Here is a 26,569-nt window from a genome sequence, read left to right as displayed (position 1 = left end):
CGATCTCTGAAAGATCACTGCTTGGAATTTTCTGCAGATGGTTGAAATACATATTTCCTACGGCTGCCAACAGAATTGTTAGTTGATGAATCACTGTTTATGTCATTAATTCAAGTTTATTATCAGGGAAATTTCAGGACAAGGATCAGCCAGCCAGCTGATGCCACTGAAGTTTCTATCCTTCCCCACCCAGTCCCTTCTGCTATTACACGTTGCAGAGCAAAACAGTACAATTGAAGGGGCTGACTTTCTGCCCTCTTTCCTCTTTGTAGAAATGGGATATGATCAAGAAGTCAACTTCTGCCCCCAACATAGTTCTGGTCAACTTAAAAAACAAAAACCGCCAACTCATGAGATCATGAATGTCCCCCTTTTTGTTTCAATCGCTCTGACCTCAGAAGAAGTTGGAAAATGATTTTATGTTTATACTTCCTAGGAGAGCTGTATCATATGGCTGTAATACCTCAAGAATGATACGTATGTATGTACACGTGTGTGTCAAAATGCATTGAATGCACCTTTCTGAAAGCTCTTTCGTTCACTATGCGTTCCCATTTCGAGGATGTTGTAATTACGGGCGATATTCCTCAGCCTTGTTTTTATCTGCCTGCTAGTTTTCTTCTTTCCTGTTTTTATGTCCATTTTGCCCCTTTAGCAGGTCATGGAAGAGGAAATTGGATAACAAAGTTATTCCATTAGCAATAATAGCAGAACTGTCAGTGCAACTTGATTGACCATCTGTTGGGAAGAATCAGTCTTATTACCCTTTGGCACAAGGTCTTCCTCACCGAGCCATTTACAAATGCTTTTTGTTTTGCATCATTTAAACATGTATTGCATTTATTTCACAGAGTACGTTTTGTTTTTAGGGATTTTCTGCAGGATGTTTGTTTTAATTTTCATGTAGTTCAGTGGAGGAGTGGGCCTGTGCCCTTATTTCACACGTTTGTTTGTTTATATGCCGCCCGTCTCCCTCAGAGGGTGACTCTGGGTGGCTCGCAATTAAAATCCAAAACAGTAAAAATATAAATATCCATATTAAAATTAACTAATAACAATTCTATATAAAAAGACTATGTACAATTCAAGATGATGGAGGGGAACAGTATTGATTGCCCCACCAGCCAATTCCAACATTTCTCAATGGATTGACCCAACAGAGTCAATCTAGTCTGTGGAGGAGCCATGTAACAATAAGGCACATTTGTTTGCACTGAATATCTTGTTTCTGCCTTTCCTAGCAGATGGATATTTTCCAGTTCTCTCAATAGAAACTTTGTTTTTCAGCCATGTTGTCCTGCTGGAAATATCTTCTGTGCAAACCCAGTGTTTTCATGCAAATGCATGTTGTTTTTAACCAACCAATGAACCTCACCATAGATATATTGAAGTCACATCGTTTATCTTCTTAAAAATAATATTGAATTATTCTTTGCAGTCTCTTATGTCTCCTCATCTCATTTCTCTTTCAAGGTCCAAACATTTCAAGAGAGAATTGTTCTCTTTGTCCTCAACTGCATCATTTTTGGCATGTTAGAGGGGAGCTTGACTCACAATACAGTATTTGTTCCTCATCCTAAGAAGGAACATTCCAAAATATTCTGGCGAAGTGGAGAAGCTGCTGCTTTTTATACCATCAAAAAAAAAGGTATGTCTACATTGAGGACTCTTCCCATCTCTAAGCATGCTTAAGAAAACAAGAAGCAAAAAGGACCAGACTAGTTGAGATAATCCTATCTTGGCTGAATGGATGGGATGGTGGAGGGCATCTATGGGGTTGTTTCGCTTTGAGGTCAGTGGGTTTATTGTGGTAGGCCCTGCCCACTGTGACAGCCATGTGTCTGGCTTGTGAATACAGGTAGTCCTCGTTTAGCAACCACAGTTGGGACCAGCCACTTGGTCATTAAGCAAAGCGGTCACTAAGTGAAACCACAACTTCAGCTTTCTTTTGCTTTGCAGACCTGCGAAGGTCGTAAATGTGAGGATTGGTTGCAAAGTTATTTTTTCATCCCCGTTGTAACTGTGAATGGTCACTGTACGAGGCAGTTGCTAAACAAGGACTCCCTGTATACCCACCATTTCCTCTCAGAATTCCAGAATAATCTGCAGCCCCCAAAGGTTGCCTTCCTCTGTCCTTATATTGATAGCTCAGTGACAAAATGGCTCGTGTCAATGTCAGTCAGGTAAATTGCCTATTCACCAATTGATTTCTCTAAAGCATATATCACGCATCTCACTTAAGCCATAGTTGCTTGAATAATCACGGTGCCTGGGTTTGCCTAAGACACTAATCCAGAACTTACTAATGTGCTTCACATTTTAGACCACCAACAATACCCTCTTTTCTATCCAACCCCTTAGCATTATAGGAGTGAAGGAAATTGCAATGCACCATATTCAGTCGAGTTCATTTATAGACTGCCTGTCTAAGCCGTTTGGTTTTGGTTTAAAGGTGGTATGAACCCCAGCTGTTGCAGTTTATAAAGCCTGGCTTATGGTTTAGCATTCCATTTGAACTTAGCTGTGATTCACTCACTAAACTATGGTGAAAGGGACCATGGTTTAAGGAAATCTGTAACTATTTCTGCCACGGCACCTGCCCTTTGGAACATCCTTCCCCCTGAGATTAGATTGGCTCCGTCCCTTTTGGCCTTTTGTAAGGCCTTAAAAACCTGGCTTTGTGCTCGAGCCTGGAGCCCTGGGCGTGGGTTAGAGCCTGTCTCCTGGTTGTATGGAGGATGGATTAGATGGTCCCTGGCTGGTTCTTATTTTTATTTTATTTTATATTACATATTTTGTGTTTTTATTTGTTTTATTGGAAGCCCCCTAGAGTCACATAAAAGTGAGGTGGGCGGCTAGATAAATCAAGTAAATGGATGGATGGATGGATGGATGGATGGATGGATGGATGGATGGATGGATGGATGAACCCAGCTATGCTTGAGAGTGGATAAGGTCTAAAGCAGTTTTTTTGCAGGGGTTTTTCCGGGAACTGCCTTGGACTGTCTGCATCCAGAGGTGCTGAGCCATGCTGTCCTCCCTAAGCGTGCTGAGCTAGTACTGTGGCTCTTTTAAAGGCTTTTTCTTCCACTACCTAGAAAGGTTTCTTTGATGCTTCGAATTTCCCATCAGCTTCCTGTAGCAAAACATGACTTCTGGGTTCCAGTCACATGGCAGACACAGCCTCATCTTTCTGTCCTCCTCCTTGGTCTCGCGCACACATTTTTTCAAAAAATGACTGTTTTGCAAAACTCGGCATATAATTTAATGAAATGAACGCCTGCTGTAGGCCAAGCCGTGCCTGCCTGTAATTTGCGTCGAAGCCAGAGATTCTGCTCTCTTCCTACGGCTTTGGTGTCGGCATGCATACACAAAACCCCACCATGGGTTGACTTTGGGCCCCTGGCAGCCAGGCCTGCTCTCTCCTGCTCGACCCGGGCACTCTTTGCCAGAGGTCTCTCCAGGCCAGCATCTGCCAAGCCAGCTTGTTAATGAGGGAACTGGCTGGAATGTGCAATTTTGTTGGGTTAGGGTTCTTCAGATGTGGGGCAGGCTGGGGTAGGAGTTTTCCCGGGCTGTTGGATGTTTCAAGAGCGTTAATGGCTGTCTCCTTTCTCTGCTCTTGTAATTGCTGTTTACCACTCCTCTGGCGTATAGGTTAGTCGTTCAGCCTAACCAAACAGATTAAGGGGTCCCGGGGAGTGAACTCGACAAGGGCATCTTTCTTTGGCCTCCCTTGAGTTTTCCTGTCTTGGCCTTCGCCCGTGACCACTGAGGCATTTCTATTGAAAGAACAATACCAGGGCTTCACGTGTTGGGGACGGACAGACGTGATTTTGCTCCGTCTCTAATGCTGCCGTCCAGCCCTCCTAGCAGCCGTACGTAGTGAAAGATGATTGACAGTCTCTGGCTTTTCTCCAGTCTGGGCCCCACAGAAGGGGGAATTGCACACTTTCTCCCTAATCCCAGATAAATGAGTCCTGGAGTCCTGCAGTATGTGGTCAGTGGCCAGGATCCTGCCCCCCACCCCATCCCTTTATCTGAAGCCGCCATACCTGGGCTGCAAAAGGATGGGTCGCAGCCAAGATACAGAAAAGGAACTCTGGGCTACCATCTAGTGGTGGTTCAAATTTTTGAATCCCAGATGTTATAGACTTACCTTATGCATTAACAGGTAGTCCTTGTTTAGCAACCACAATTGTGACTCCATCACTAAGCAAGGCAGTCGCTAAGTGGGAAATCACGTGACCACGACTGTGCTTCCCTTCCCCCCACTCCCCTGCCCTTTGGAATGCTTACCCCAGGGCTGGGATAATTAGCAAGAAGGGAATTAATGTTTGTATTCACATTCATTGGAGAGGCATACGATGGGGAATACACATCAAAAGCAATGTGCTGGTGCAGGTGTGTTTCCCATTGTATGCCAGCTTACTCTCTTGTAATCCCTTCCCCTCCAATCCCTCCACTCGGGGCGGGGGGAGAAAAACAGCAGGTCAAGTACAGGACAATGCGTACTGACTGTAATGGTGATCACATGACTGAGGGATGCTGTGAAGATTGTAAATGTGGGCATTGGTTGTAAAGTTACTGTTTCAGCACTGTCGTAACTTCAAACGGTCACTGAACGAGGCAGCCAGTAAATGAGGATTACCTGTACCGTATAGGGAGGGAAGGTGGATGCCAGTGTTATATCAAAATCTGCCTTGCTGTTTCTCAAAAAATGTCTTCCCTTGTGGAAGAAGCTTCTGTTTTTCTACCTTAATCTCAGGTAATCAAATTCTCTTGATGGAGATGTTATGCTTTTGTTGGTGGGGGCAAAAAATATGCTAGCTTCTTTTCTGTGACATCTTTCCATCACATGGAACCCTACCTGGATGCCCAGGTCCCTTGTTCTAAAAAAGTACCTTGGGAAGGGGCTTTCTCATGGTTTCTCTTAGGATTGAGAAGAAGTATGAAGAGCCAGGGAGGCTGTAGACCAGTGTTTCTCAACTTTGGCCACTTTAAACTTTAAGTGGGGAATTCTGGGAGTTGAAGTCCACGCAGCTTAAAGCTGTCAAGGTTGAGAAACACTGCTGTAAACTGCTGGATAGCAGGTTGTCCAGTGAAAGGTGAGGTGCTGACGCTATGGGCCGTGGCACCAATAAATGAATTCAACAACGTGCTTTACCTATGAGATTTCCATCAAAATGCTCTTCTCCTCTGAAAGAAATTTCACAAACAAATTTTCTTTCATCAAATGTAAGGGAAAATGGTAGAGGAAAAATGGAGGAGATTTTTTTATTTTTTTTGGCATGGCCTTAGCAAACACCCCCGTCAAGCAAAGTGCGATAACAAAGCATGTAACTGTGCCAGGCGTCTCCCGAATAGAAAACAAGGGTATTATAGAGATGACCTCCGTTGATTGGATTTCTCAGTTTTGACCAACTTGACCCTCTGCATATATGTGAGTACTTCCCTCCCCCTAAGTCTCCAAGAGCTATTCCATTTCATAGAATTATGTTTGCTTTCAGTGAAGGTTCAGGACCATGCCAATATGGCAAATACCTTCCCCTTTGTTTGCGTTTGATTTGACAAACTGGTTTCCCAGCTTCTTCCAGGCATAGAGGTTCCTTCCATTCTTTCTCTGCAGCTAAAAAGTTATTTCTGCCAATTCCAAAACAATTTCTAAAATTATGCTTTTAGAAAGAGGACAAGAACGAGCCAGATTCAAACAAGAGTTTCCCACCGTTCTGTGGAAGGTTCCTTCATGGGTTGTCCGTTTTCTTTCTCACCTTCACCAGAAGGCCCATTTCGGGCTGCTCAGATAACACGTTGTGGGTTTCGTTTTGAAGTGGCATGAAATCATGTATGCTTTGAGGTGTACTTTGGAAAGTAATGCGAAAGGGAAGATGGACTAAGGCTTGCAAGTGTGTGGACTGTATGCAATTCGAGCTGTCTCATAGACACTGAACTGTTAAAAATGCAGAAGCATGTAGCAAATGTATAAATGCTCAGGTAATTGAATACCTTTGTTTTTCTTAAACCTTAGTAACTAGAAAGAACACCGAATATGCAAGTTCCATTCAGGGGTTTCCTTGTTCGATCCCCAGCATCTTCATGCCAGTCTGGGAAAGGCCCTGGTGTGTTGGCAGTTAATTCTGAGCTAGACAGAACAATGACCATTTACTGTGCTCTGTGTTCTTATTCTTTGTTTTAATTATTAATATGCAATGGAAAGACATGGTGGAATCAGTTTTGAGATTATTGTGGACGTAATCATGAATCATTCCCAAGTTGCATTGGGGTTAAGCCGTTAGGATAGTATCTCAAATGTAATAGTTAAATGTCCAGTTGTCCTACATTTTACTTTCTATGAGGTTTTGTTTTTTGTTTTTTTGCAAATATATTATCTGCCTACTTTTCGTTGCATTTCTGTTTTCATCTGGTGGATGTGGCCTGAGATTGCAATCTAAGTTATCTGGTTCTTAGAAACAAGAGGACTTTGCTTCTAGATGTTCAAAAGAAAGTGTCTTCTGTGTGAGTCCATTTAGTTTTGTTACACCTTTGTCTTCCTGATTTGTATTTATCAGTTGTTTGCGCACGTCCTTCAGTGACCCCATATTTCGCTGTCTGTAGTGGCCCTTTCACTTACCAATCTCATTTTGGGAATTTAGTGGTGGTTCTTGCTTTGTTGGGGCAAGGCTGCATCAAATGAATGGTTGAGATGGTAAAAGGCTGGTTGTGTTGACCGTGACAGGGTTGATGTGGAATGGGGCTACAGCACTCATGCAATCCCCTTTTAAGGCCACGCTGGACCTCATAGCACAGACTCTGTCAGCTTCCCAAAATGAATGGTATCCTGTGGCCAGAATCTGACATCTCTCTTGGGCTGCCAGGCAGTCCAACTTGTGTTGGGTTTCTCGGCTGATCATGGGCCTTATGCTTTTCTTAGCTCTGTCCATATGCTCCAACTGTCTGAGTAATCAGAGAGCAATGAGACCCACCCAAAGAGGTGCCTTATGCTGCAAAATTCTTGGACCGTTGAAGAAGTGGGCTGCCCTTGTAAATGTAACAGCAAAAACATACTGTTCGTGGTTGGGCAATGAGTAAGTCTGATAATCTGCTGATGAGATCAGGGAAGGAAATGAGAGCTCGCTTCTCCAAGACCTCAGGACTCCTTCTCTAAATCAAGAGCCTGTTTTAGCCAGTGGTGCAGACTTTATAATTCAGGGAGCTCAGTGCCATGGTTTGTGATTCTTCCTGTTTTCTCCAGGAGGCACCAAAAACAGAAGGGTGCAAAGAACTGAGGGGCCATAATAGTGTAGCTAAAGGACAGTGAGCAAGCTTGAAAGGTCACAAATTGTGGGGGATCAGTTGTGTGTTTCTCTGTGGGGCAGCACCTTCCAAAACACGGTTGGAGTAAGAGAAGCCAACCTATTTTAAGAGTCAGATACATTTTAATGAGTGGATTCCTTATACAGGTGCATCTTATTTTCCATGCTCGCATGAAGCCTGAAAATAGGATTCCATAATGAATAGGAGAAAGATCCTATATGTGTGTGTAGATGAGACACTTAAGACCAACCAAAACAGCACAAAAAGATCACAGAATCAGACAGTTGGGAGGGACATTGGATGTCTTCTGCTCCAACTGCCATAGGAATCCTGATACCATCCTAGGCAAATGGCTGTCCAGCCTTTGTTTGAATACCTACAAACAAGAATCAGTGTGGTTTAGCAGTTAAAATGCTGGACTTGGAGCAGGAAAACGGGAGTTCTAGTCCTGCCTTAGCTACAAAGCCAGTCACACTCTCTCAGCCCTAAGAAGAAGGCAAGGGCAGAGCACTTCTGAAAATGCTGCCAAGAGAAGGTAGTATGGACTTGTCTAAGCAGTTGCCAGGAGTCAGGACTAACTGGGTATGGATAGATAAATAGATAGAAACAGGAAACAGTCTTTTCCACTGCTTAAGAGGTCTCATTCCTCCTTATTTCACAATTGGATCTTCCTCTATAAAGCTTCTACCTGTTGGTTCTCGTCCGACCCTCAAGATCTGTGGAGAGGAAATCCTGAGTTCTCCAGAACTTTGAATCAGGCAAGAGATGACCAAAAACAGGATGAGGAACAAATGAAAAGGTCCAAAAAGTGGGCCACGTGTTTCAGCCACAAGATGGAGATTCATACCGCAAGAAACTGTTCATGAGCTCCCTTGAAGATATGCTGTCCTTCTGGGCTGCTTTGTGTTCTGCTTGCAGGAAATTTGTGTGACGGACACACCAGCCAGTGTTACATGCTCCCTGTGTTAGACACCATGTTTGTCCGAAGGAAGTTTAGAAGATGTGGACTTGGGATACAAATGCTTCAGGATTTTTGCCAGTCTTTTCCATCTGAGGATGCCTTGGGACTCAGCTGCCCTCTTTCTGCTGAAATGGAGAAAGGTAAGGTTTTAGGGTTCAGTAGAAGGAGTAGAGTTTAAAGATCACAAATGCATACGGGCAAGGATCACAGCTGCCCATGCAAACAGACCCAAGATAAATATTTGGCATTTTCACGGGGGGCTGGGAAAGAAACCAACAGAGGTAGCTCTGGCCAGAATAGGCCACAGTGGGCAGCCTACAGGCCTCTTACGCCTCTTCCGAATCCCGTTTGCTGTCCCTGAAGAACTGTAAAATCCACTAAAACTCAGTGGCAAAATGGCCAAGTTTTGGAGCAAAAATGCTAAAATCGCTTGCTTGCATGCACCTTGAATAGGAACATTCCACACTGCAATATTTAATTTCAAGTTCCCACTTTCAAACTTACTGTTTAACTTTTTTCGGACATGCAGAATCCCATCACATCAGAGAACTAATGCCACTGAAAAACGTATTATATACGACTATGATGATTTTTGCAACACAAACACCCTCAATTTCAAGGCTTGGAGACTCCCTAGGAGTACTTCTGCCCTTTGCTGTTCCTCTCTCCTTTGCTGCCTGTTCACTTCCGAGCTTGCTAGAGCGCCCCATCATGCGCCCCAACGGCAGCTGGTCACGCCACACCTGGACCCAGCAGGGATCCTTCCAGGGACCGTTCCTCTGCTTAGGTAAAAGGTTCCGTCCTGTATCCAGACAGGTACTGATGTGGTGTTTTAGTTTTTGAAACAACTCCAGGTTCTCTGAGTTGGATCCTATAGATTGCGGTTCCGGCTTCATTCCTGGTTCTGTCACTCTGAAGCTGTTGCTTCAATTAAAGGGCACAAGTGGTGGGAGGACGCACAATGTGGCCAACCAGATGGGGAAAGGGTGGTGAGATATGAAGTAGTGTAAAGCTCCCCAATCACATTTGTAGGCATATGGCTTTATGATTTTAAGCGTGTATAGCATAATGTAAATGCACAACTTAAAAGACCTTAGTCTGAAAGCCGGGATGAAAAATTTAAAAAATGCTGCCAGGGCCCTTGAATAGGTTAGGAAGAAAGATGTTTCTTCACAGGGGACACAAACGTTTTGAGAAATTAGGTTTTGACTCATAAGCCTGATATCTCATTACATTTGTTGTAAACAATCTACACTTGATCTTAGCCAATAGACCAAGAAGTAATGTTGTTGTAAACAATCTGTTACCCTCTGGGATGACTAGCAATTCTTGAAGCTTGATACGCCATTCATTGCAGGGCATGGGCTCCAAGAATTGGAGGATGGGGGGGGGGCTTAATATATGCATTTTGAGTGCGGCAGATAGATAATTAAGATGGCGTTCATTCCTAAGCATCAAACGCTCAGTGCTGTCTTTAATTAAGCCAATGCAATCCTTCTTAACTTATTCTTGTTGGAATAATGCGTGACGTCAGTCATACCTGTGGAGGGTCATCTTCTTATAAACAGCTGTGCAATGTCTACTTAGATAAATCACTTTTTTTAAAAAAAGGGGGGCCCAGATGCTGTTGTGAAGAAAAACTTATGGTTGACCGGAAGACATAAATCAAATCTTCCAGACAGGATTTTTCACTGCTTCCAAATGTTGTTAGTAAATGTTATGCAAGAAACCTTAGAAGTCACAGACAAACATTCATCAGACCACATTCTTACAGCCTGCTCCAAAGGCAGATATAAATGAAGTGAAATAAAATGCTCAAGTTGTTGTGGGAGGGGTCAGTTCCATACACAAAATGATAATTTCTCCCTGCGTGTCTCCTAAACTCTCGTTGGAGCAGGGCAAGTCCATATGAACTGCTTGTCCCAATTCTGCTATTCTGCTTATCCCCTAAAAAATGGAACATCCTGGATTTGTGTGCTATATGATTGTCAGTACAATTTTGGAGTCCGTTAGAGACTCTTCTTGGCGTGTGCCCCTTGGTAGGATCACTGAAAATCTTGCTGAGTTCCCTGGCACCACTGGGCAGAACTTTGCTCTTGGTCCCAGACAGCATAATAATGAGGAATGCCCTGAAAGCAACAGGGTTACCTTGCCCCTTTTGAAGCAAAGAACGAATACCATCTAAAGGAGGAAGATGAGTTCCATAAAAGTCCATGCAACTTTTATTCTGCATCATCTAAACTTGTGCCTTCTGCATGATTCTATCATTTAAGTACTAATGACTGAAAATTACTGAATGGAATGGTTAGGTGGTGGCTGTGAAGAAGAATGTAAGAAGTGAAATATTGTGAAATACTTTTGCATTTGCAAAAATGTGTGGTCAACACAGCTGGTTTAACATGTTGCCTTTGAAATATTGTTCCCATGTTTAATGCCTACAGAAGAGACTATTGTGATCCTATGGGTAGTAAGCAATAAATAACTCCAGGTGGAGAGATTGGAAGAGCACATGTTGGAGGTAGCGAGAATTTGTACATCATTACTTTTTGCATTCCTGCTGTTCCCTATTTAGTTTGTCAAAGGTTCTTGGAGATTTACCCAAAGGAGCGATCTCGGCTGTGGGAAGTGGAAGCACCAGGGGACTGGACCCAGCGGGTTAATATCTGGCTAAAAATCCAGCTGGAACAAACCTTTCCAAAAAGTGAGTTGAAGAACAATGATTTTTGGCACATCTGTTCATTTATATCCTTAACAATTGAAAGTAAAATTGCGGAGGGCCTCCTGAGAGTGTTTGAGCAATAAATCATTTCCTGGGAAATTGGCAGAAATTTTTTTCACTACTGTAGTTGCATATCTATCTGTTCCCCTGATCAGGTTCTGGTCCTTTTTGCGAGGAAAGAGAATATAGGTAGTCCTTATTTAGTGACTGCCTCGTTTAGGGACCGTTCAAGTTACAACAGTGACGAAAAAGGAATGTTGTGACCAATCCTTGCATTTATGACCTTCACAGGTCTGTAAAGCAAAGGAAAGTTGAAGTCAGATCATAAACACAGTCGTGGTTTCACTTAGTGACTACTTCGCTTAACAACTGAGTTGCTGGTCCCAATTGGGATTGCTAAACAGGGACTATGTATGAACTGATCTTGAACCGCAATCTCTGTATGATTGCCTGACTCACAGAGTGCTAAAATTTGCATTTAAAACTTCTCTAAGCATAAGAATGAGATGAATTAGAGGGAAAACCCTGATCTATCACTTTTTAAAATGGATATATATACATATACATATACATATACATACATATATATATATACATATACAGATATATCTATATCTATATATCTATATCTATATCTATATCTATATCTATATCTATCTACTGATCTGCATTTGTCTTCCTTTATAGCTTTCTTAATACAGCCTCCCAAATATAGGTGTTTAAAACATTACTGTCCAAGGAATAGTTTTTTTTGTTTGTTTTTAAATATCTCTTTTTTTAACTGTTAAAACTTTATTTAGCAATAATACAGCATATACAGATATAGAGATATATATTCATTTTCCTCTTTTACAAGGTTCATCAACAGTGCTCTGTGTTTTTTTTTTTAAGTCTTGTTATCCTTTTATTTAAAACAAAAGTGAATTTTCAAAAAAGATTATTTGTGAATGAACATATAATTACTGAGGTTATACAATTATTGCTCAATACAGTATAACACTAGTAAAAGATGCCAAACAGAGTGTATTGAGTTATTTTTATGATATAAAAAGAAGTAAAAACTTTTGAGCTTAATGCCAACATCTCCACTATATTGTTTATAAATGTAAAAAAAGAAAAACACCCCTAAAAATAATATAGGCGTATATTTAAATTCTGATTTCTTCTTCTTTGTACTCCAATCGATCTGCAGTACCTGTTGGCATAAGCTTTAGGGAAAAAAACCCCTCTTTTTGAATACATCTTGGAGCATCTTTTTCAGCCTTACCTTTCCCAAACAGTATTTTTATTGGGTTGGTTGGCTAGATAAAGATGGATACAGGGTCATTTAGTGACCCCAATTGGGACTGGCCACTTGGTTGCTAAGTGAAACCACAACAGCTATTTATGATCTGACTTCAGCTTTCCTTTGCTTTACAGACCTGCGAAGGTCATCAATGCGAGGATTGGTTGTAATGTTACTTTTTGTCACTGTCGTAACTGTAAATGGTCACTAAATGAGGACTATTTGTACTTGCAAACTTCACAGATGCTCTAGTTACTGGAAAAAATTATTACCCATTTTTGGAGTCCATCTTGACTCTTGGTGAATTTAACTCCTGCCTTTAACCACTACACCAAACTGGCTCTCTGTGTGATCACTTTAGCTATTTAGCTATTAGCTATGCAAAGGCTGCCTTGAGTCTGATACTTATTCACTTCCCTTCAGGGATAGAAGATTCAGATAATTCAGCTTTAGCCTGTTGTTTTGACGTTTCAGAAACAGCCAGTACGTTTCCCAGAGTGATTTCATATGGGATTCCCTTAGACTCTTCCCATTTTGGATTATGTGGTTGTCTTCTTCTTTAAGGACTTAACAGTTTCACTTTTTGCCCTCTGATAAAATCACTTGCTGTTGAAACAAGAAACCTGTTTAAAAAAACAGCAACAATAAAACAAGGGAGCGGAATAAAAACAAACACACACAAAAATCCACGTCTTGCTGCAAGCCAAGGCAGCTTCTTAGCTACTGAGATAGGTGGGTTGGGGGAGTTGAAGCGAAGGCGAGTGAGCAGGGCAGGAAAAGCAAGAGGTCCTGGCCTAACAACAGTGCTGTCCCGGCCTAACGACCACAACTGGGACTACCGGAACTGCCGTCGCTAAGCAGTGCACTAACAGCTGCATCACTTAGCGACAGAAATTCCGGGCCCAATTGTGGTCGCAAGTTGAGGACTACCTGTAGAGACTGATTTCCCAAAACCTCCCCTCCCCCCCTTACGTAAATGTAGTTTTGTGTGTTGCATCACTAGTGTCATCTAGTGGCAGATATCTACAACTGGCCATGGGAAATATTTGCAGGGTGTACTCGTAAATTTGTTTACTTAGAATCAGGGGCTCTTGTTGCAGTGAGCTTGGCAGGGTTGAGCAGGCAGGCGAACAGCGACAATTATAGAATAATCATATGGAGTGGAATTAGATTTTCCACTTAGATTTGTTTGTGGAAACTCTTCCATTTCTGGAAGCATGTGGTTTTAAAAGCTAGCGTAGTACATAGAAACGATCAAGTTGAGCATGCAGAATAGATAAAAGCCAAGCTTAACACAAAAGTGTTCAGCTATGAAATCATATACCCCAAAGCGTCTGGTGGAAGCCATCGTTTGCACATCGCACTGTCATCATGTGAATGATGTGAAGCAGCTCACACACATTACATAGTTCATGTCATTTGCATGATAATGTCATGCATGTGTCGTGAATCCCTATGCAGATATAGGCGTACTACAGTGGGCTATTAGTAACATTTGTAATTGGTATCTAAGAGAATTGGTATTTAAGGGAATATTTGTATTTAAGGGAATATTTATAACTTAAGTTTACAGAAATACAACCAGTTTTCAGTACCTTCATTCTCCCTTTCTCCTGTTTAGAATATAAATAGTGCAAAAAGGATATATATCTAAAAATGCTTATAAGTATTCCAAAAGTGTTTGAATTTGTCAGAATATAATATTTAAACACATTAAATGTGCTCTGTTAATACTTACCCCATAATTGCAATTCAAACATACTTAACTATTGAAGAAAGATTAGAAATATTTATATACCTTCTAACATGTATACGTTATATCGCTAAGTATAAGTCAAGCTTAGGAACCTCAAAATTTAGCAGTTGGAAGCAGGACAGCTAAAAACCAAAGTTTTTTTCCCCCCGTAAACCTGGGGATTTACGTTTGTGAATCAAAAGAAAACATAATTTTAAAAGGGGTCCCGTAAAAGCAGGACATCTTCATTGTTTCCAGGGACATGCCCGCTATCAGTTGAAAAATTATTGTGGGAAAGAGAAGCTACTTCGACTATAATAATAAATAAATTAAATAATATTATTTAATCCAGGGGAAATACTCCCCAAAGATTAGGTTAAGCCAAGCCAAAAATTAAATCTGATTTAATTTATATTTAAGTTCAGTGAAGATGGAGCAATATACTGTAATTACGGTCCATTTATGTATAGAACAGTTCTGTCGCATTAAAAATGACTGTTTGGGGAAAATTTTGGAAGACTGCACCCCGTGTCTTCAGAGTCCAACGTGGTTTTGAGGCTTTGCACCTCTGGTTTTTAATATTCTGGAGGAACATCTGGTGCTCTAGCTGGAACCTTGAATAGGTTTATAGGACATGGTGATTCGACATAGAAGATAGACTGCAGTCTTATGGAAGTCCAACTTTTCCTTCTCCTGTTATATCTTTAAAACGCAATGCCTAGCATTCTGTAGTTTCAGAACCAAAAGCCAATTTGTGATGGTTTGTTTTGTGCAAAAATGAAAAGCGTTGACAAATATACATATCTCGTATACTACACCAAAAGTTAACCTGAGATGGACACTCAATGAAATTTTATTCATTGATTTGTAATTGTCCGTTCACTTAAAAATAAAGGTGTGAATTAACCCCATAAACTTGTATAAGCAATATACATTTCTCAGTAATCTTCCATGTGAGAGTTTAAACATCACCAAGCCAGTGGGGCTGATGGTTCTCTAGCCACTTGCCAATCTTTTTGGAATTAGGAAGATATTCACTAATTCCATAAATGGGATGAGGAGTTGCAGGGGAAATTCCTTGCAGGACATCTTAAAAGTTGAGATCCGGAAGGCAAATGGCTAAGTCAGCTGGCCTGAACTGTTGACAGGCCCAAACTAGCCCTAAATCAGGATCCTTTTTTTTTTTTTTTTTTTTACAGCCAACACATTTCCTTAAAAGCGGCAATACCTTACTTGAGAGTTGATCAGTGGAGATTCTTTCGCTCACTGGCGTTCCTGCGTGGAACAAAATGGGTGGGGTATCAGAATTGGGAGTAATTGCACGTAAGCAATATATGGAATGTCTCTTCTAGATGCGGACGTAAGCTGTTGTATGCCAAAGTCTCAAGATGGTGAAGCAGAGCAATTGGAGGAAGGACGGATGAATACAGTGAGCTGATAAAATCGGTGCCTGTGTAACGTGCTCCAGATTATTTGATCGGGGGGGGGGGCTATGCCAGCAGTGACAGATGCCTCCTCAGTGATAGGCAATTGATTTATAAGCTTAGTTAGTAAATACCGGGTGACAGATGTCTATGACAGTTAAAACTGTATTCTTTTTATTGAGAACTATGAACAATAGGTGGATTTTTTGTGTGGTTCTCCAAACTCCACCCAATGCCATGATGTATTTCCCCTTCTGCTCTTAACTAAATTCTAGCCTTTGTCAGTTGCAAAGCATCTTTGGGGCCGCTTTCAGAGCAAAGTTTGGGATTATTCATAGAATCATAGAATTAAAAGGTACTTTCGAGGTCACTGAGTCCAACCCCCTGATTAATGCAGGATCCAGTGCAGAATCTCTGGCAGATGACCATCCAGGTTATGTCTGAAGACCACCAGCAAAGAACTGTTCAGCGCTTCATGTGGTAGACTGTTCTGCTGGCTCATGCGGTCAGGAAGAGCCACCTGATGTCCATTCTGAAACCTCCTTCCTTCTAGTTTAAACCCACTGGTGGTGGTTCTGCCCTCTGGGTCAATGGAGAATAAGTTTGCTCCTCCTTCTGTGTGACTGTTCGGCTATCTGAAGACTTCTATCATAACTCCCCCGAGTTTTCTGTAGGCTAAAAATACCCAGATCCTTTAACCATTCTTCATAGGACTTGGCTTCCAGAGCCTTTACCATCTTCATAGCCTTCCTCTGAGTTTGCGCCAGCTTTTCAATGCCCTTTTTGAACAGTAGTGCCCATTTTAAATCTCTGCTTGATGACAGTGGCAGATGGAGATGAGCTTAACGATCATGGTTGCTAGTTAAGGAACTGTGATGGAATGTGAGGGTGACCTTGAAAGATGGGGGGAAGAGATGCTGCCTAGGGAACAATCAGATAAAAGAGAAGGGAGTCTGCAACAGAGTCACAACCAGAGAAAGAAACTTAAGGAAGACCCAACCTAACTACTCAGGGAGTAAATAGGGCAGGAGATTTGTACTTTAAGACTTGCAAGATTCTGTTCATGTAGCCTTACAGTAAAGTAGAATTAGTTCATCTACTCATGTTTCCTGTCTGGTTTACCTGGGAGGGCTGACATCAGTCTTGCAAGTCTCAAAGTATGAATCTCCTGTCCTCCTTATTTACCTCCTGAGTAGTTAGGGCAGGTCCTTCCTAAGTTTCTTTCTCTGGCCATTGCTCTGTTGTGGACTGCTTTCTCTTTTATCTGATCGTTCCCTAGGCAGCATCTCTTCCCCCCCATCTTCCAAGGTCACCCTCCCATTCCATCACAGGAACTGTCGTTCTTTGGGGGATCTAGGAATCTCCAGCAAGAGTTATGACATCTTTATAACAGTGGCCAATTGCCGGGTTTACTGGCGCAAGGCACCTGGCCCTGAAGTCTAGAGGAAAGCCCCCAGCACCAGCAGGTACCTGTAAAAGAAAAAGCTATTTCATTGATCACCATGCAACCATAAAATGTCTGGCCAGCTAGAATCCTCTTCTTAACCAGGACCAATCTCTAGGTTTCCATTCACAAATACACAAACATTTGCATGTCTGTACATTTTTTAAAAAGATCCTCGGATGTTTTGGCTTGTTTTACACGCCTATGAAGCGTTACCCTATGCTAAAGTCGGGAATATAAGTGAAAAAATTCTTTACAAATGCCTTTCCTCAAACTCATCTTGTATGACTTCATGAAGACGATTATCTCTTGTGCCCTGCCCCACCCAGACCGTGACCTGAGTGGATTAAAATGATCATCAATCGGAGGTTTTTTGTTAGGTGTTTCTATGATTTCTAATGCACAGATCTGCATCTGTTTTCATTTAAGAGAGTTGGCTGCATTCTGCCTCTTGGAGCACTGCCAGATGAAGCCAGGGCCTGTTTTGATGACAGCGGAGAGGCCCGGGAATCATCTCCTCGCAGTGATGAACCCCTGGTTCAGTTGAAAGCTGAAGAACGAAAAGATTTGAAGAAAAGAATGAGCAGAGGGGAACCAGCTGAAGGGAGTGTTTCCAAGCACTTTAGAACAATGTCCTAATTTTTGCAAACGGCAGAAGCAAAACAGGACGTGAGAAGGAGTGGGGCACAAGAACGCTGAGGATCGGAGAGTGAATCAGAAAATCCCTAATGGATATTTCTTCATCGATGGAAGTATTTAGGCTACGATACTCTTCTTTGGTCTTGCTTTTGTGACATAGGTTCCATGAAAATGACCTGTTCTACCAAGCTGTTGTAAAGGCTGAATGAGCAGTGTTCGCATTCAGAAATATTATATACATGTGCATTTTTCTTCTGATGGTGATTCATGGAATAAACTATTTTTAAGAGTATTTAAAAAGAATGCCTACAGTGAAGTTCTTGGAGGTTTTTTTCTTTTAAATCCCAAAGCAAACTCTCCTTTTAATTTCTGATGTTATCCAATCATCCCAGAAGAACTGAAATGTATTCTTTCCTTTAGAAGCAAACGTGCGAGTTTCTCTGCCTGTGCGAGAATTAACATTTTAACTGGAGATGAGAAATTGCATAGTTCATGGAAATAGGAAAAAAACAGGTTTCTGTATCCTGAAAGGGAAAGTGTCTGACCCTTTTCTGGATTTCCCCCCCCCTTTTTAAAAAAGTCTCCTTGGTTTAGATCAGTGTTTCTCAACCTTGGCAACTTGAAGATGTGTGCACTTCAACTCCCAGTTGCTGGCTAGGGAATTCTGGGAGTTGAAGTCCACACATCTTAAAGTTGCCAAGTTGAGAAACACTGGTTTAGGTTGTCAGCTCATACACTTGTTTTCTTGGAGGGAACTCAACTTCAAGAACATTCTTCGATGGTTCTCCTGGAACCGGAACATTTTCTTTCTGGAAGCTTCCATGTCATCTTGGGTTTTTTGGGGGCTTGGGGGGGAAGTAAGCATTTTATTTTGCTCTGCTTTGGCTAATCAGATACAGGCGCATTTATGTCCTGGTGATGGGGGCATATTAGTCTTCACGTAGGTGCGGTTGTGTTTAGGTGTTTGCTGCACTGGGTTATGTCCTTGAGAACTGCAAGTAAATGGAAGTAGTGCTGTAGCAAAGGCTGCATTTTTTCTGCCACTTCTGAAAGAGAATTTGCTTTCCAGATTTCTTTGCAAGGAGAAACGAATTTGGATGAAATGGAACGTGTTGTTCTTGGAATTACAGGATAGGTCGTATCCCATTCAGTCCCCTCTCCAAAGGTCTGCACCCCTCTGGCTTCCCACACTTCCGTGGAAACTTCTTCTGAGCCTTTTTCAGACCAAAAAGAGTGGTTTGGCAGAGAGGCTTCAGGGTGATGGGAAGAGATGTCATAGAAAAGAGCAGTAGGTCCTTCTGTCATTTCCAACAATAAGATAAGTGTAACGACAGCACCGAGTAAGGGAAGAAATCCACAGTGTTGCAAAGATAGAAATAAATGCTGCTTAGAAATTGTGGGGCAGATGTCAACACAGCATCGAGGGAGTCGCATAAAGCAATTTGTGTGTAAGTAAGGCACCAGTTCTCTCACCTTTTGACCCTCTTTTCCCTCACCTGCTACTCCTGTCCTTGTAAGACCTTCATTCTGTTTTGTGTGAATGTCTTGTTTTGCTATGATTCGATAACACCACGAGGTGGTGCCACCGCCCAGCTTAATCACTGCATCTGTGCCCTAGAGCTCTGACTGGCAGAGGTTCAAACATGAACTGTTGTACATGTTGCTCTTCTTTTTTTTTTTTTATAACTTTTTAGTGCCGACACGAGCAAGGAGGGGAACAACCCTTGTCCCTGATATTTACTAATCAGGTTCAGTTTACTTCTGAGAGGCTCCAGCTACCAAGGGTTGTGTTGTTGAGGATTTAAGGTGAAATTGCAGACATGGTCTGCAAGCAAAGGGAGCAGAAGTGATGCCCTGCAGAAAGAAAATTGGCAGGGTTGCTCCTCTGCCAGCTGAGGATACAGATTTTGGAAGCCACCCAACTCCAGGCGCTCAGAAATAGAAGTGGGCTTTGCGTGATTGGCATTGAGTTTCATGAAGTTATTAATTTCTCTCTCTCTCTCTCTCTCTCACACACACACACACACACACACACACACACTCTGCTTTTGGTGTTGAGTCTTGCAGAGTGAGGGCATTACTAATAGAGGGGTCATGGATTTTGCATTTCCAGGCTCTGAAATCCAGATCTTGGTGACTCCTCATCCTACCAGACTTCAGGGAAAATAGATACTGTAGTTCTCCAGAAAAAGAATTGCCCTAAATTTAAGATGAAAGAAAGACTACTCTGAATGAAAGATTAAATGGTGGGGGAATGGGAGCCTCCTCTTTTAGTATTCTCAGTTCATCTCAGATGACTTTCCCTTTCCTCTGCAGGTTAAATTTAAATTATTGGTGCGTGGTGGGGGGAACTATTTTTCTTTTCTGGGTAAGTATAAGAGGTCCTCGGATGCCCGGAAGTGGGTTCAGCTTCTGAGACTTGGTGGCCCTCAGAAGGATGGAGGGAATGGGGAAAATCTTCTCCCTTGATAGTGGCTGAGCCAGAACTCAAGAGTCCCCAAAGCAGGGGTGTCCGCAGAGATCAAAAGAGTCAAGATGACAGCCACAACCATGTGATCAAAGCCTGGCCCTTTTTTACGCTCAGACACCTGGCCCAAAAGCTCCTCCCTGATGATTACTCTGGTTAACAAACCTATCTTCGTTGTGCACATGCACAAATGCGGGTGGCTGTGTTCTTGGCTCTCATAAAGCTATGATTTTAACCACAGTTTATCAAGCAAGCAACAAAGGCTGGGTTCACACATAATGCTACATGGTAAACATGGCTGAGCAACTACAATGGTTGGGCTAATGTATTGTGTGAGACACAGACCAAACAAATCCCTTGACTGGGATCCTGGATCCTAGTCAACCAATTTTTTTAACCAAGATTTGCCAAATAAGCCACAGTGATAAGACTCCTCCTTACCTCTCTTATAAATCAAGGTTAACAAGCCACAGTGGCAAAATGCTAAACCAAACCAACCGTGTTATGACCTCCTGCAACATTTCACCTTGACCCTTTTGTACATAGCATGAAATAAATTACAGGAAATTCCTTTATGGTCTCTAACCGTGGAGTCCTTGCATATGTTTTCCCCTTGTGGGCTGGTTGCTCAGATGACCGAAACACAGTAAAAGGGCTGTAGGAAATATTTCCCTCCCTCCCTCCCTCCCTCCCTCCCTCCCTCCCTCCCTCCCTTCCTTCCTTCCTTCCTTCCTTCCTTCCTTCCTTCCTTCCTTCCTTCCTTCCTTCCTTCCTTTCTTCCTTCCTTCCTTCCTTCCTTCCTTCCTTCCTTCCTTCCTTCCTTCTCTGCAGGAAAGCAGAGGCTGGCCCTCCCTTCAGACTGACTGACCTGTTAACAGCATTAGTTCCATGATGCTTTTGGAGAATCCAGACCCACGGCATCTCCATCCAAGTTTAAACCACCTCTGCAAAAGGACGAAGGAGGTGCTCACCCCCTTCCTGAAATATAAAGCTGCCGCCTAACAGGATTATTTAGACTGGCTAATTCACCGTTTAGAAATTCGGCACAGCATTATCTTTTGGCTTTTGAAACATTGGGTGAATCACTTAATCGGGAGAGAATCTGAATCTATCAACCTCTGCCTGAATCCCAGGTGGTGGAGAAAGGATTCTCTGGAATCTCACAGTCCTGGGGTTTGGATCAATTGCCCACCCCTTTCCTCCTCTTTATTCCTTTGTGCTGTTTTTCTACCCATCTGTTGGCATGCTTGCTTTTTTTTCCCCCCTAGCTCCAGGGAAGGAAGCTAGAAGGAATCTGGGATTTCCAGCTATGTATTGTCATCCCGTGATCCATGTTTGGAGCACACAGATATCTTTATTTTAATGTTTTTGCTCAGGGGAAGCCATAGCGCTTTCACAAGTACTTCTGCTCATTGGGCCTCCACAATCCCCATGAGAAGAAGAGAAGACAATCAGAATTTGTGTCCCTGGAGAACTCAACTGGCTCCAGGTCTCTGAGACACCAGCAGCTCTTCCAGGAAGGAGAATCTGTCCTGGATGGTCAAGCACAAGAAATTGAAGGCTGGCTTGGTAGGTAAGATGGACTGTCCTTTGCAGGAGCCAAGTCTGACTGTGGATGTTGCAAGTTTCTGACAACACAAAAGCAAAATCTTTCTCTTAATTGATGGCCAATATTAAACTTGATAATTGTTTCCATGCTAGAGCCTGACGGATGACTTGAACCAGTTGCTGGGTGCCAATACTCTTGCGTCAGAGGACTTGTGTAACTCCTCTGATTACATCAGGAACACACAGCCCAAATTTGCCCGTAGGTTTTTTTCTTTTTTTCCAGGTTGGTTGGTTTGTTTTTAGATAATATGAAGCAAAATAGATATGTTATCTTTCTGATATATGTAACACATTTTATTGTTTTTTAAACAAAAGATTTCTTAACAAGTGGAAGGGGAAGAAGGAATAACCTTGAGGAACAGGAGGAAGAGCATCAATGCTCAGAGAAACCTGAGTCCAGGGCAGAAATGTAATTTGAGAAAACACGTCAGACAAGACCCTCCCTAGTTCTCACAAAGATAAAGGGAGGGAGTGGGGAAGCACATTGAGACTTGCAAGATTTGGTTACCGTAACTTTATGTTAAAAGTAGTATTAGCAGTCATGACTTTGGTTTCCTAGTCTGGTCTACCTTCAAGGGCTGACATCATTCTTGCAAGTCTCAATAATCTTCATAGCAGCTATTCCTCCTGTTCCTTAAGGTTATTCCTTGTGCCCATTACAGAGAGGGATTTACTCCTTCAGTGATATTGCTGCTTCACCCCCCACCCCCCACCACCCCACACCCTTGCAGCTCTTGGAGATGGATTTGCAGCTCCCATCAACCTAAACATTACCCATCTTTGGTCTTCTGACCAGCAAGAATCACTTCTTACCAGCATGGGACTGTCAGGAACACATAATCAAAATAAAACATTCATTGTATGCAATTGCAGTTCTGGCTTGGAGAAGGAGGAGGGAGAGAGGAACTGGTTGCTTAGCTCTGGGAAAATAGAAAGCGTGAGAAAGAGACTCACCTTCAAGACTGAAGTCAGCTCTTCAGTGTTGGCCAGGTTAACACCCTGGATTCCAAGAATCTTTATTGTTGCAGGTATATTAGGAACAGTAGGAAGTCTTCTTGTAATGTATTTTAATTCATATTTATTCTGTTTTAATTCATATTTGTTCTTTTTACTGTAAACTGCCCAGAGTTGCTCTGCAGTGAGATGTGTGGTGACAAATTTGAAAAATAAATAAAATTAAGAGAATTTTGAATCTGTCCAAAACCTTCACTGTCTCCTTTTTGAGGACAAAGGCAGGGCTGTTCTGAGTCTCTTTCCCTTGCCTTCTACTTTCCCAGGGTAAGCAACTGTTTCCCTTCCGCTTCCTCCTCCTCAAGGCCAGAGCTAAATTCCTCCTTTCTACCTGAATGTTTTAATCTCTCCTCTCAGAGATAGGTACTTCCTCCAGTAGATTTCTCTCTGTCTCAATTATCAGTGGAATTATGGCTGGGTCCATAGAGATTCTAGCCGCTTAATTCTGATTTTGCTGGAGAGACGGAATGGACCCCATTTCTCCTCTAAGCCCTGGTTAGCATCTTCTCTTGGTTTAGAAAGTCCATACCTTTTCTTACTTGATAGAAGAGCTTGCTTAGGTGATCCTCAGCTGGCTTGAATGTGGACTGAAACTCAGGTGCAGCTAGATATTGGGGAATATGGGGGCTGGGGCTTGCCTGCCCATTCAGTACAGTGTTCGAGTAGAATAGGACTACAGCAGGCTGTAGCCAACTTCAGCTTGGCTGATGAAGTTGGAAGAACATGAGACAAGACAGTAATTTGCTAGATCCCTTCTCCATGGGCACTGGGCTGCTTTTCCTACATGTTCTTTCCTCACCTGCATTGACTCAGTCTGGAAGACTGTTCCTCAGAAGACGCCAACCCTTCAGATAAACTTAAAGATGGCTGCTAGAAGCAGCGGAAGGGGGGAATTGTAGTGGGAAAGATAAACCTGACAGACAAAATGGAGACTGCAGTGCTTCCCCTCCCCAAACATTTTTGGATATGACTAAGGTCAAACCCAGTTCCTCCCTTTGCCGAATCCCATCAGGCCCAAATTGACCCCCCCCACTACCCCAGACAAAGCTCCCTCCCATCCCATCCCATCCCATCCCATCCCATCCCATCCCATCCCATCCCATCCCATCCCATCCCATCTAGACCAAAGAATAGAAACTTTCCCACCAACCCAAGGGCAATCTTTACAAAGAAATTGCAACTGAGAGAAACCCCAACTTCCCATCTTCTTATCAGCTGATGACCTCAACATTTTGTCTCCCTGACGGGCTTCTCCAGCTCTGCTGCCCTCCTGGGAGGCGCATTTTGCCTAATAGAACTGTCAGGCCTAGTCCAAGGAACTCCAAGAGACAATGCCAATTCAGTCCAGCTATGTTTATTAGCTACAACCTCTAGCAAGAATCTTCCCAGACTAAAACCCCAGTTCCCAAAGTCCTCCAGCCACAACAGTGTGAACTCCTCAGGGAAGTGCCAGTCTCATCCTCTTGTTCCTCCCACGCGGTTCTGGCGAGCTAAGAAAATGTTTATCTCCCTGAGCCTGGCCTTCATAATTCCATTCCATCACATGAACTCACCCCAGGTACATGGACAAGGACCTGCCCAGCTTCCCCAAACTGGCCAGTCAGATCCCTAGGATTTCCCACTTTGTCACCTTCAACTTTTATAACACTTTTTGCTTTCCCATTGTTCGGGGTCCCTCTTTCTTCTAAAGCAGGCACCCAAAAATCATTGCAATAAACATGGTTCTTTTCCTCAGTGTTGTGCTCCTTACTTTGACAAAATTCCATGACAAAACATCCCAGAAGCAAATGATAATTTACTTGGATGTTGTTGAGAGGAAACAAGAGTTAATCTTGATGCGAGGGAGGCTTTGCTTTATTATGTTAAATGGAAATGGGCTCTAGTGAAATTTAGGGTTGCAGGTCCATGAGGCTGCCATTGGCATTTGGGGTTGGCTGAGGCCTCAAGTGATCATACCGAGAATGATGGCATCTAAGACTGGACCTGATTAATAGGTAGACCTCCTTGGAAAGTGATGCTATAAGAGCGAGAGCCCTATTTCAGGTTGTCCCATAACTTTGGCAGGACAGTTTATTCATCTCCAATAAAGGTTTCAGTAGCTTCCCAGGTTCTCATGGGAGCAAATAATTCTCAAACAGTTCTTTATTTGATCAAAGATCACTCTTCCCAGATTGTTAAATGCCTACAACGGAGGGTACATTTTTACAACATACCCCTTAGATCTTGATCTAATTCAGCTTGATTAGGTTTGGCTAAATGAGACCCATCCTGCCTTGATCTTCAAGGGAAAAACACCCTGGGCCGATGAAACCCAATAAATATTTGGCCTCATTTTGAAATGGGAGAGATTATAGTTAGTTGCTGGATGGTTGGACCCAGTGTGTTACATCAGCTTTCCCCCACCCCCCATGCCCTTTTCTCACCAATTAAGGAATGTAATTTAGGATCACTGGATGGGTCACTTGTGCTGGAAGAATTAGATAATCGTTGACAGAAGTGAGTCTAGGACTCGCCAAAGACTTTATTAGTCTTCTAAGACATCCTGATTGTTAGCAAAGATCTAGTCAACCATTAAGTAGTTTCAGGGAAGAATAAATGCTTCTGATCTGGGGAACTGAGGACAGTGGATTAGTAAGCTTTTGTGAATCTCAAAAAAAGAAAAGGAAAAAAAAATGCAAGTGTATCTGGAGTTCAATGTGGTGGAACCTTCGTAATTAATGATCTTATAAACCGAGCTGCCATGGCTTATAAGTTCATCAGGTCTGCTAATCAGCCAAACAGCATGAGCACAAACATCTACGTTACATCCAATCTAGTAATTTAAAGTAGAATAAGCCACTAGATGGATAATTAATCTAAAACTTATTAGTAGGGAACTATAAAAATGGGGTGGTTGGTTCAGGATAGACAGGAGGAGAACCATTTTGCTCTGAAGTTATTCTGAAAATCAAAACGAAATGGGTCAAAACTCTGAAAGGTTTTTAAGACCTCAGTCCTTGGCATGATACGGTGTCAAATCATTAATTGCATTATGAGAAAAAGCTTTGAAGATGGTATTAATTTAATGTGACCTTGGATCAGGCAGGATCACACGTTCATTAGCTAGAAAAGATTCCTCATCCTGAAAGCGTTGATCTCTCCCACCATTAAATGTGTAGGAAAAGGATGAACCTTTTTTTATCTTGGCCACAAGGTGACGGTATTGTACTTCATTTGAATTTATTTAATTTCCTTTCCCAAATTCACCCCAAACACAGGCCGTGAACTTTTCCTCTTTGCTTCCAAGAGCGTGTTTTCTTTTTTGAACCTCGCACAGTATATTAAACAGGTCTTAAACACATTAAATAAAACAACATTCACCACTCAAAGGTGTTTTTATTTTTCTAGCTTCTGCATAGCACCTGGTGATCAAAGGTAGACACTGCAACCAGGCAGATGCTTAGTGATGTCTCTGCACCTGAAGAGTCGGTTATAAAGTTCTATAACTCTAATTAAATTCAAGGTTCTGAAGATACTTGTGGTGGATCTTGAATAATGAGATTTATCATAGCTAGATATCTATGTTACAGCTGGTGGCGGCATCCAGCTTACCTTGACTGATCTCCAAAAGCTAAGCAGAGTTGGAGCTAGTAATTGGATGGGAGACAACTAGGCAATCCCCAGGCCATAGGCTACATTGTAAATTTTTCTAAAATCATGGATGAAAGCAGTGGCAAACCTCTCTCGTACTGTTCCCAAGAAAACAGCGTCAGTGTATCTGTGATGCAATTCAATCAGCTTTGAAAGCTAGGCACTGTGACTGGAAGTGTCATTTGCTATCCAAAACTCGGTGGTAGCACGTGGATCTTGCATGCAAGATGCTCCAGATTTTTTTCTTCAGCATTTCTGTATAGGACAGGGGTCCCCAAACTCTTCAGCTCATTGGCCCCTTCATGAAGTTTAGGAAGTTTCAGATGGTTCAT

At 42.4% G+C, this 26,569-nt stretch overlaps 1 protein-coding gene across 8 annotated transcripts in view; it reads left to right on the top strand.

Annotated features, from left to right (window-relative positions):
• LOC103048924 (protein FAM169B) overlaps positions 1-26,569 on the top strand; it is a 100,274-nt gene that overhangs the window by 28,419 nt on the left and 45,286 nt on the right. For 4 of the 8 annotated variants that reach the window (XM_007429516.3, XM_025167494.2, XM_025167493.2 and 1 more), the window contains exons 5-9: positions 1,474-1,648; positions 8,233-8,415; positions 10,848-10,976; positions 15,367-15,443; positions 17,312-17,825. In XM_007429516.3, coding sequence (XP_007429578.1) covers positions 1,474-1,648; positions 8,233-8,415; positions 10,848-10,976; positions 15,367-15,443; positions 17,312-17,521 — 774 coding nt within the window. In that variant the 3' untranslated portion in view covers positions 17,522-17,825. Of the gene's footprint in view, positions 1-1,473; positions 1,649-8,232; positions 8,416-10,847; positions 10,977-15,366; positions 15,469-17,311; positions 17,828-26,569 lie in introns of those variants that run through there. The other 4 variants (XM_088139182.1, XM_025167498.2, XM_088139183.1 and 1 more) reach the window with 4 other exon arrangements.

This window comes from Python bivittatus, unplaced genomic scaffold (genome assembly GCF_059951505.1).
Source record: "Python bivittatus isolate LINGU-HERP-01145 unplaced genomic scaffold, Pbiv_v1 ctg000210_np1212, whole genome shotgun sequence".
In the NCBI taxonomy this organism is placed as follows: domain Eukaryota; kingdom Metazoa; phylum Chordata; class Lepidosauria; order Squamata; family Pythonidae; genus Python; species Python bivittatus.
The sequence above is the reverse complement of the archived record's forward strand: the minus strand, read 5'-3'. Positions and strand labels throughout refer to the sequence as shown.